The sequence below is a fragment of the Quercus lobata genome, chromosome 3 (assembly GCF_001633185.2).
Source record: "Quercus lobata isolate SW786 chromosome 3, ValleyOak3.0 Primary Assembly, whole genome shotgun sequence".
Lineage (NCBI taxonomy): Eukaryota > Viridiplantae > Streptophyta > Magnoliopsida > Fagales > Fagaceae > Quercus > Quercus lobata.
In genome coordinates this window covers 24,814,898-24,826,895 of record NC_044906.1, presented here as the reverse complement: position 1 = coordinate 24,826,895, position 11,998 = coordinate 24,814,898, and the positions used below count along the sequence as shown (strand labels likewise).

Genomic DNA, 11,998 nt, shown 5'->3' with positions numbered 1-11,998 from the left:
TACTTTTAACAGTTGTATTAGAAGTACTCTATAGTACCACTTATTCAAACAAAAGCAAATGTTAGTCAAATGAAACTAATTGGATGAGTGACACATTTTAGGTTTTGCAATTATATTATTATTGTTATTATTATTATTATAGAATTTAATTATAACATTTTGCTAATAATTTTTTATTTAATAATCTTTTTTTTTATAGATTTAATAATAATCTTTTTGGGTGGACAAATTTGTAGTTTTTGTAAAGAAAATAATCTCAATAAATTATTAACAACAAATTGTTTTCTTAATCAGTGTTAAGTAATGATTGATATGCCATTTTATTTGTTTGCAAAGCATCTTCATATAGGTATGTTTTGATTCGGTATATATATTTATGAATGTATTGAAATAAGTAATGTATTCAAGTAGAAAATATGATCATATTTTGTATACTTCAAAAGCGATATAATAAATGGGCCATTAGAAATGGGTTCATTGGAGTCCTGCCTCTGTTTTGGTTTTATTGGGTTTCCTTTGTTAGAGTTGCTTGTAGTTTTCTTCTGCTTGAATAAAAGATCAGACATTTAGTAAACAATAAGTAAATAAATAAAATAATCACCAAATATCAAATTATCGTTGCTAAAAATAAAAAAGTCAAGAGATGTATACTTTCAATGTTTCATGGCTCCCTCCAATATCTCAAATGAGTATAAACAGTAAAGATGACAAGATTTCAACTTTCATTAGAAATATGAAAGTATGTGCAGCTATGAATATAAAGAATAGAAATAACAGTAGCATGATTTGTCATAAAAAACTTTCCACCACATTATATTCATGCAAGAGTAAAAGAAAAAATGTTTTTACATTAGTTTGAGTAGTGAATATTGATAGAAATTACTGTTTGGTATTTAATGATTATGACTTTATGGTCATGTCGTATTTTCCATTGTATAGTCTCTTTTTTTTTTCTTTTTTTTTTGGATGGAAGCAAAACCTCTGTATTTATATGTGGAATTGCTAGGTGGATGCATATGAGATTGTAAGAGTCTTATAATTGTACGTTTGTTTAGATTATTATTAGATCTCTGTGTTAACTTATCTTAAAACGATATCATTTTGGCTAGAAAATTGATGTTGTTGTAATAAAGAGTGTAAATTGCAAGTTTTGAAATTTGAGGTATCAACTTAGAAATGACCCCTAGACTTAAAGAGTGTAAGGAGTATTATAGCCCAATATTCTCTGGTGGGCAAGATTTAGGTATATTACTTAGGCACTGTTCTTTAGATTTCTCTTTTAAAATTCTACCATGTAAATTTTTTCTCATGAGATGAAAGTGTATTTTTTAGTTAAGTAGCAATATGGCTAAATTTTAAGAAGAGAACCTAAGGAACAGCACCTAAGGTACTGTACCTAAGTTTTATCTTTTTCGGGCGAATAATATTATAGGTAAAGAATAATTTAATAGTATGTAATAGTGTTGGCAATAATTATAACAACACTATTTATAATAATGCAGTTTTTTTTTTTTTTTTACAATTAATTAATTTAATATGAATGGCAAAATGACCCATATGGCTTTATGATCTACACCAATGGTCGTGAAAACAAGGTCGAAGTGGGGTTTATCATTAGGGTTCAACACTTCGATTTGGGTGAATCGGGTGATTAAATTTACATATTTACTGATTTGCAAAAGAAAATAGTATCTGCCACCGATGTAGATAGAGATGCCGTGAATATGGAATTTTCTGACCAAACTTCTATGTTGTTCGCAATGGAACATACCATTTCTTTACATTACTTTGTCCTTTTTTTTCACCTCAGCATAGGTGTCCACTGTCCACATCTCTTTTGAGTAATTGACTATTTCTCTAGGCAAATTAGGTAATTACAATAAAGAATGAGTTGACCCCCAAAATGCTGTTTCGGGTCTTGAATACAAGACCTTGTAAATCTTATGAGATTTTATGAACCATTAAATCACTTAACCGGTAAAGTTATAAATTTTTGTAGTCTAAAATTTAACATAAAAAATAAGTTAATGAATCGAATAGTAGACACGCAATTCAGCGGTTAAATTTTTAAAATATATACCCATGTTAACTTTTTTATTGAGAGTTACAGCTTTAAATTACAACTAAGTTTGTAGTCAAACTTTGGTTCCCTTAACAATATATTAGGCTCTTACACATAAAAAGAAAAAGCCCAAGAAATTTTTTTTTTAACTAAAATTTTAAAAGAGATGTAACTTGCAATATTGATAATAAGACCATCATACAAAAATTTTTAAATAAGAAAACTTGCAGAAGGAAAATGTAATACTTTATGTATTTGCGTGTGTGTGTTTTTTTTGGCCAATATATAAAGTTCTATTTTTACGTGGGCTAGTGAAAAAAAAAAAAAAAAAACTATTCGTATCATGAAATGGGTATCATAACTCAAAAGATTCAAATCATATTAATTATATCAATTAAAAAAGAAAAAATATATATTAAAAAAAGGAAAAGAAATAAAAATTTCCCTTGCATCTATCATATAATAATATATAGTGATGGAGGCTTAGCAATTAATTTTTCTATTCGATCATTGTGCGATGTTATCTACATGTTTCCAATGCTTCCACTTCCCTTTTTTTTTGCTCTTCTTCTTACTCTTCCCACTATTCCTCACCTTACCATTACTCTTCCCCACCCTTTTTGGATCTTCTTCTCCCCATTATTCTCATCTATTTTATTGTTACTCTTCCTCTAACCCTTCATCTCTCTTACTTGACTTTTCTTACACCTATCTTATTTTCTATAAATTTGTTATTTCTCTCATCCAGTGAATGTTCTACCCCAAAAAAGGAGTGATCGCTCCCTCTTTTTCATATTCTCTTCTTTCTTTGGTTGGATTTTTTTTATGCTTTCTTGTAATTTTTCCATTTCGGTACTTTGTTTCTTAATTCCCCATCATAGGTCCTCTTCTCCTTCTTATTATGTCTTTGGCTAAATGAAAATTATTAAGTATTAAATGACCTCTTTGGATAAGTGAGTCTACTTCCTCTAAAAATGGTTAATCATATCTCTTTTTGTGTTAAATTTTTAGTTCTTTATTTCATTTTAGAATATTCCAAAATGAAGACAGCTTTGAAAAGTCAACAAATAAAAATATTTTTATATTAGGCCCGTGACTAGCATTAGTAATAACTATTGCATGTAAAAATATATCTTACATCCTAAAACTATCCTCAATATTAAAAAGATTTTTATTTATGTAAATTGATTATCACGTACTTCTTAATATATATTGTCCGTATACATCATCATTTTCACATTTTAAATATAAACATCAATATAAAATATGAATATTGCGTGCGAAATCACAAATATGTAGCGGTTCAAGGATAACACTTCAATGTTAACTCAATTTATTGCCATTACATTTACATAGACACCACAACCAACTTAACAAAGATGGGATTCACAGAATACATAAAGTGTATCTGATTATTCAACCCATGATCAAGCCAAGAAAGAAAACTCATATATATCTCTGCGGTGCTTTTAGAGACAATCTTTCAACCAGCAGACAACATTAATGTAAAAGGTTTTTTCATTCCTAATTGTAGTGGTACACCTTGAGCTCGCAGTCAGTATCAGGATTCCACCACTGTTCATGAGCATGTGCTTGGAGAAGCGGTGTATTTTTAGTATTTATGTACAGATTTGCCGAAGGAAGAAGATGCAAACCTTCAGCCCCCCTTGGCAATGTTGTTCCTGATGAGATGTGTTCAAAATAAGCAATATAACCTGAACAAATAAGATCACCTCGGTTCACGAACAGTTTAGGGTGCCAGTCATATAAGGCACGAAAAGGGTCATGCTGAGCCTTATTAGAAGCTTGTGCTGCAGCTACTAAAGTAGCCTTGACAAAACTCTTTGCAATGCGGATTTTGTCCTGCGTTTTTTCAGTACTCTTGGTCCACTTCATCAAAATATCTGTGAGAGATGGGAATGGTGGATTATAGAGGTATGTTTCAATCCTATAATTCAACCTGGCCATGTTCTAAGGAATGTCCAGCCAACCACATATTTGGTGCACCTCCAGAAATACTAACCATTTCTAAAACTTTGTTAATGCCAATTAATCACAACACGTACGTCGTCACTATTAAGTTTGTTAAAGCAGCACTCCACGTCCAACTTCAAGTCCCGCACAATTGTGCCTTCTGATATGAAATTTCCTCGGAAGGCAATAACATATTTTGGGGCCTTACTTGCAGAATCGTAACTGTTACATTTCTCATAAACAGCACCAAAGATGGACGTGTCAACCTGATCTGAAAGCACACAGTATAATTGGAAATCGAAGAATTCCCACCAAGGTGGAGCAAGAAGTGGAGCTCGAGGTTCCTTAAGGCGCTGCTGGCGGTCGTATTCTTGAACATACACTCCTTGGACCAAGCTAGCAATAATGGATCTTCGATGATTTACATTGTTCCTGCAAAAAGAATACAACACAAAAAGGTTGAATTCACCATATGCATCTGATATCATAATAGACTACCTATATATTGTCCCAAAAATTTGGAAATTATGAATTTAATCATTATTCTATCAGTTAATAAGATACAAAAAATGATGTAAAACACAAATCACCTTATTAGACAAAAACCACCAATCATAATGGAACCAATCAGATTACCATTTTGATCACAATAAAATCAGTTCAGCTACAAGGCCTTCACTTTTCTTTCCTCTTTTTAATTAATTGCATGCAGATTATATCCCTTCTATGAACGTGCATGCATGTAATCATGATCTCCTCACTAAGTTTCGTTCCTCTTCTTCATATATTTTCAACATAATTTATCACCGTGAGTGTTATAAGATGTTTACTTATCTTCATTACAAGAAACCCACTATTCTTGACATTAAATTATGCTATCAACTCTCGCTTGTGTGTGTGTATATATATATATATTTTTTGATCACTACTAATAATTACACTCCATGAACAAGTTCTGGGTGGAAAATGGTCTTACCAGTTACCAGTCAACAGCCTTGAGACGCGTTGGTCCTCTAATGTGGAAGCTATATATTTCTGATCTGTTCATTTTTGACCGATAGCCTTTGAATGGTTAATGGAGCCAATATATGTTGATATAATTGATCAGTATGTATTCAGATACTAATATATATGTATATATATATATATATATATATATATCACGTTTGTTTATAAATCTTCTAGCTAGGTGAGGCTAATGCCCTTTGGTCCCAAATGCTTCAAGCACTAACTTTAGGCCGGCCTGATCTTCTTGGAACTTCATTATTTACAGCTGTATCTCGAAAATTCTTGCCAATAGATTGAAAAGCTAGCTAGCCACTTAATGGTTTCATATGTTCTTCTCAAATTGTATTTATAATTTTCTGGAGAATATTTAATTGATCAATTAAAATTTAAAATTCTAAACTGACGTGGATGGCATTTATTATTATTTTATTATTATTTTATGCTGACTTGACATTTATTAAATAATAAATAATTTACTATTATTATTTTATTTGCCACGTCAGCATTTACTGTGTCAACAGTGCACTCCGTTTGCCACGTCAGCTTTTTCTGTTAGTTGAGTGACGGAAATGACTAAAATAACAAGCGTTAATTGGATTAAGGACTAAAAGTGATAAAATATAAATGTAGGGACCAAAATAAAAATAACCCCAAAATGTAGGGACGAAAAAAGCATTTACGCCTTAAACAAATTGTAGCCTCTACAGAGTGAAGATATTTTCCCTGATCAAAATATTATAGCATTAACAAGAACAAAAAAAAATTGAACCTAAAAACAATAAGGTACTGTAGGTGCCCAATTTGTTACGATCCCAAGACAGTGTTGGGCTCGTACGAAAAGAGGCCCTCACAATATCATTTGTAGAGAGTGGGCTTCAAAGGTATGACCTTGAGCATAGATGAGCTGTTTAGTAGTAGTTCCTACGGGAAATACTGCATGGGCGGGCTTGGTTTCCCTAGCTAAACCCCTTTTCTTTTTTTTAGCAAGAGTTGTAAGACCCCTCCAGAGCTTTATTTTCTTCTCCTTTTATACTGGTGTTCCATCCCTCTTTTTTGCGTCCACGTGTTGATTTTACTTTTGGGGTGCAGGCCTGTCCAGTCGACCCATACCTAGAGTGGTTGGGAGTTGCTGAAAAAGCGCATGGGCATGGGCATGGGCTTGTCAGACGCCGAATTCCGTATTACTGTGTTGGCTGCTTTTTTCCTGGCCCTGCCCCTACACTCAGTTTGCTCCTTTCTTTGGGCGTTTAGTGAAGTGCCGAGCAGGAGGTCGTCCTCGGCAATGGCTCTCCTCAGCTTGAGCCGCGGACCTTAAGATAAACTGGGCCTGGGCTACACTTTCTTTGGCCCCACAATAGCCCCTCAAAAGCCTGCTGCCCGACTTTTTAGTTGGGGAGGAGGGTTTTGATAATGTTGGGCCTACATCATAGCCTGCTCTGATTCTACACTCCATTAATATTTGCATTTTTCCACTTACACGGGGGACGTGTCAAATTAAGAGGCATTCCTTCACCCACTCACGTGGGGTCCTTTGACACCCCTACGCTCGAGGTGCTCCTTCATGAGGATCTTCAGATCCTACGGTCACGAATGGCGTTGGAACTTGAGCCCACTATTCCATGTCTGTAGCATTCTTTGGAACTCTGCGTAAATTAAATATCTCCTCCTTTCCCTTTAAATAAGTAGGACAGGAGGTTATTCCTCTTACATTCAAACCCTTCGGTTTTCTTTACAACCGCAATCCTTCAGCCATAATCACAGTCTCCATATTTAGTGCTCTCCATCCTTAGTGTAATATGCCTAAGGCACGTATAGGGGTGAAGGAACTGCACCCGCCACAGAGGCATCGGGTCTCTCCGAGGCTCAAGGTGGTGTGGTCTGGACAAGGTGGACACAGACTCAAGATGATCTTCCATCTTGGTAAGGCGAGGATGGTTTTTCTACCTCTTTTAGCCAAAATCCGAAGCAGGTACTGGTCGCGTCAGACTCTTGACGCGTCAGAAGTAAGGTTTTTCGCCATCAGCGTCGTCTGCTTTATCGCAGACGTGGTTATACGGAGGCTCCTCCACCTCCGACTCTCTGCACTGTTTCTTCAAACGGTGTTAGCCTGAGGTCAGGTTCCCTGCACCTTTTCTTCAACGGTGCAGGCCCCAAGTTGGGCTCTTTGGCTGCCTGAGTTATGGGCATGTAAAAGTGTTGAGGAATGGTTTCCTCAAACAACATCTTGGAACAGCAGCCAACCCTTCCTCTGCACTTCTTCTTCGGCTTTCTCTTCATTCTCTTGTACTTTTTCTTTTCGCTTATGTAATTAGCTTTAGTATAAGTTTATTCCAGCTTTCATTGTACGCTGTACTATTTCTTTGTCTTAATAAAAGATGAACTTATTTCTTTCTAAATACTTTTCCTTTCGGCATCAATTACTTTGTGAACAAGTACGCTTATGTATGTATTTTCCTTTAGTGATGTTTAAAGCAGGAAATTTTGAAACAGAACCTTACCAATTTGAACTTATCGGCATTATTAAGTATTATCAAATATAATAACGATAACTCCCAGTAAGTAAAACTCAGAAAACTAACCAAGAGAATGGCTTAAAACCCCGTAACACAGGCACGGCGATCGTCCGAGAACGATAAATACAAAATATACCCTCCGAGGGGCTGCCGAGCAGCGAGGGGCTTTGACCATGTTTTAATAACACTTGGCCCTATAACAGTTGCACCAATTCCTTTTATATCGAGGATCTGAGGGTAGGCTGCGGATTTCAGTCGGTCTAGGAATTAACCCATCTATCAATGGATAGCTTTCATCTGGGGTAGACTCTTAGGGCCATATAACGTCCAGGCTGTGTCTACTCCCTGCAATTTTCCTCTTCAGTAGTTGGTCTTCCCAGAGGCTTGAGTCCGAGGACCATACAAGGCTTTGGTTCTGTCCAAAACTTGTACTATTGCTTCTAAGTAGTTGGTTTCCTCAGGGGCTTGGGTCCGAGGACCATACAAGGCCTTGGTTCTGTCCAAAACTTGTACGTTTGCTTCTAAGTAGTTGGTTTCCCCAGAGGCTTGGGTCCGAGGACCATGCAAGGCCTTGGTTCTGTCCAAAACTTGTACTTTTGCTTCTAAGTAGTTGGTTTCCCCAGAGGCTTGGGTCCGAGGACCATACAAGGCCTTGGTTCTGTCCAAAACTTGTACTTTTTCGTTTAAGTAGTTGGTTTCCCCAGAGGCTTGGGTCCGAGGACCATGCAAGGCCTTGATTCTGTCCAAAACTTGTACTTTTGCTTCTAAGTAGTTGGTTTCCCCAGAGGCTTGGGTCCGAGGACCATACAAGGCCTTGGTTCTGTCCAAAACTTGTACTTTTTCGTTTAAGTAGTTGGGTTCCCCAGAGGCTTGGGTCCGAGGACCATACAAGGCCTTGGTTCTGTCCAAAACTTGTACTTTTTCGTTTAAGTAGTTGGTTTCCCCAGAGGCTTGGGTCCGAGGACCATACAAGGCCTTGGTTCTGTCCAAAACTTGTACTTTTGCTTCTAAGTAGTTGGTTTCCCCAGAGGCTTGGGTCCGAGGACCATACAAGGCCTTGGTTCTGTCCAAAACTTGTACTTTTGCTTCTAAGTAGTTGGTTTCCCCAGAGGCTTGGGTCCGAGGACCATACAAGGCCTTGGTTCTGTCCAAAACTTGTACTTTTTCATTTAAGTAGTTGGTTTCCCCAGAGGCTTGGGTCCGAGGACCATACAAGGCCTTGGTTCTGTCCAAAACTTGTACTTTTCTTCTAAGTAGTTGGTTTCCCCAGAGGCTTGGGTCCGAGGACCATACAAGGCCTTGGTTCTATCCAAAACTTGTACTTTTGCTTCTAAGTAGTTGGTTTCCCCAGAGGCTTGGGTCCGAGGACCATACAAGGCCTTGGTTCTGTCCAAAACTTGTACTTTTGCTTCTAAGTAGTTGGTTTCCCTAGAAGCTTGGGTCCGAGGACCATACAAGGCCTTGGTTCTGTCCAAAACTTGTACTTTTTCGTTTAAGTAGTTGGTTTCCCCAGAGGCTTGGGTCCGGGGACCATACAAGGCCTTGGTTCTGTCCAAAACTTGTACTTTTGCTTCTAAGTAGTTGGTTTCCCTAGAGGCTTGGGTCCGAGGACCATACAAGGCCTTGGTTCTGTCCAAAACTTGTACTTTTTCGTTTAAGTAGTTGGTTTCCCCAGAGGCTTGGGTCTGAGGACCATACAAGGCCTTGGTTCTGTCCAAAACTTGTACTTTTTCGTTTAAGTAGTTGGTTTCCCTAGAGACTTGGGTCCGAGGACCATACAAGGCCTTGGTTCTGTCCAAAACTTGTACTTTTTCGTTTAAGTAGTTGGTTTCCCCAGAGGCTTGGGTCCGAGGACCATACAAGGCCTTGGTTCTGTCCAAAACTTGTACTTTTTCGTTTAAGTAGTCCCTGGTTTCCCCAGAGGCTTGGGTCCGACGACCATGCAAGGCCTTGGTTCTGTCCAAAACTTGTACTTTTGCTTCTAAGTAGTTGGTTTCCCCAGAGGCTTGGGTCCTAGGACCATACAAGGCCTTGGTTCTGTCCAAAACTTGTACGTTTGCTTCTAAGTAGTTGGTTTCCCCAAAGGCTTGGGTCCGAGGACCATACAAGGCCTTGGTTCTGTCCAAAACTTGTACTTTTTCGTTTAAGTAGTTGGTTTCCCCAGAGGCTTGGGTCCGAGGACCATACAAGGCCTTAGTTCTGTCCAAAACTTGTACTTTTGCTTCTAAGTAGTTGGTTTCCCCAGAGGCTTGGGTCCGAGGACCATGTAAGGCCTTGGTTCTGTCCAAAACTTGTACTTTTGCTTCTAAGTAGTTAGTTTCCCCAGAGGCTTGGGTCCGAGGACCATACAAGGCCTTGGTTCTGTCCAAAACTTGTATTTTTGCTTCTAAGTAGTTAGTTTCCCCAGAGGCTTGAGTCCGAGGACCATACAAGGCCTTGGTTCTGTCCAAGACTTGTACTTTTGCTTCTAAGTAGTTGGTTTCCCCAGAGGCTTGGGTCCGAGGACCATACAAGGCCTTGGTTCTGTCCAAAACTTGTACTTTTTCGTTTAAGTAGTTGGTTTCCCCAGAGGCTTGGGTCCGAGGACCATACAAGGCCTTGGTTCTGTCCAAAACTTGTACTTTTTCGTTTAAGTAGTTGGTTTCCCAGAGGCTTGGGTCCGAGGACCATACAAGGCCTTGGTTCTGTCCAAAACTTGTACTTTTGCTTCTAAGTAGTTGGTTTCTCCAGAGGCTTGGGTCTGAGGACCATGCAAGGCCTTGGTTCTGTCCAAAACTTGTACTTTTTCGTTTAAGTAGTTGGTTTCAGGGCCTTGGCTTTACGGAATTTAGCTCCTCGGCCGAGCCCCTAGAATCATCTGCGCGGCTGACGATATAAAGCGTAGCCCCTATTCAAGAATAATAGCCCCTGATGGAACTTTACGCTAGCATGCCATAACCAGCTAGTAGAAATGCCAAGAGAACTGTCTCGAATTATCGCCTATGCCAAGACACAAACCTCCCCACAGACGGTGCCAATTGTAGGTGCCCAATTTGTTACGATCCCAAGACAGTGTTGGGCTCGTACGAAAAGAGGCCCTCACAATATCATTTGTAGAGAGTGGGCTTCAAAGGTATGACCTTGGGCATAGATGAGCTGTTTAGTAGTAGTTCCTACGGGAAATACTGCATGGGCGGGCTTGGTTTCCCTAACTAAACCCCTTTTCTTTTTTTTTGGCAAGAGTTGTAAGACCCCTCCAGAGCTTTATTTTTTTTCTCCTTTTATACTGGTGTTCCATCCCCCTTTTTTGCGTCCACGTGTTGATTTTACTTTTGGGGTGCAGACCTATCCAGTCGACCCATACATAGAGTGGTTGGGAGTTGCTGGAAAAGCGCATGGGCATGGGCATGTGCTTGTCAGACGCCGAATTCCGTATTACTGTGTTGGCTGCTTTTTTCCTGGCCCTGCCCCTACACTCAGTTTGCTCCTTTCTTTGGGCGTTTAGTGAAGTGCCGAGCAGGAGGTCGTCCTCGGCAATGGCTCTCCTCGGCTTGGGCCGCGGACCTTAAGATAAACTGGGCCTGGGCCGGGGCTACACTTTCTTTGGCCCCACAGGTACCAAGTTCATATCATCTTAAATTTGCATATTTCATATCTAACATCAGTTCAAACTATATTACAAAGAGATTAAAGAAAAAACTGTGCAAAACAAGATTGTTGATTTCCTAACAAATGACTCAAGAGGGAACACATTTGTAACCCTTTAAAAACCAATCTACAGAAGATGTAGCCAAAAAATAAAAAATTACAAATGATGGTGATCAATAGCAATGAGTAACCCTTGGCATGTGCAGAGACTCTTGAACCTCTCTTTTTCTTTTTCTTAATGCATTCTCTGATTCCCAGCTGTTCCTCGTGTCCTTTCTGTCGATCCTTGCAACATTGGCTATGTCAGTAATATAATCCAAATCTCGTCGATAATCAAAGGACTTTCCATGTGACATTCTGTGAATTCGATGATGACCAAATTCTTTAGAAACCCTTTGGGTGTCAAACTTATAGCTTCTTCGACCATCAACTTTATACCTACGGTTCCAATCTTCAACTTTCTTGCGATCACCATAATGGTTATGGGTTTGATTGACATGATGTACAGGTTCTTGAGAACCCTTTGGAGTATAAGCCTTATAGTTACTGTTCCGTTTCAAATCTTGAACTTTCCCGCTGTCACCATTATGGTTGTGAAATCGGCTCAGATTGACATGATGAACAGATTGCTGAGAAGCCTTTTGAGTATTAGCCTTAAAATCTTGAACTTTGTCATATCTGCCACCGCTATGCTTCAAATCTTGAGAACCCTTTTGAGCAAGAGAAGATCCAAGCTTCCTGCTAGTGTTATCATAACGAAAATAACATTTAGTTCTCTGAGTCTCAGTTTTAATCTTGGCTCTCTCAGCATTCT

At 38.5% G+C, this 11,998-nt stretch overlaps 1 protein-coding gene across 1 annotated transcript; it reads right to left on the bottom strand.

The window, feature by feature from the left end:
* Nucleotides 1-3,586: 3,586 nt before the first annotated feature.
* Nucleotides 3,587-5,099, bottom strand: LOC115980626 (GDSL esterase/lipase At4g10955-like). Its single transcript, XM_031102855.1, has 3 exons — nucleotides 5,020-5,099; nucleotides 4,129-4,468; nucleotides 3,587-4,033 (listed from the first exon to the last, which is right to left on the bottom strand). The coding sequence occupies exons 1-3, from the start codon at nucleotides 5,082-5,084 to the stop codon at nucleotides 3,587-3,589; spliced, it is 852 nt and encodes a 283-aa protein (XP_030958715.1). The 5' UTR covers nucleotides 5,085-5,099.
* Between the last annotated feature and the right edge of the window lie 6,899 nt (nucleotides 5,100-11,998).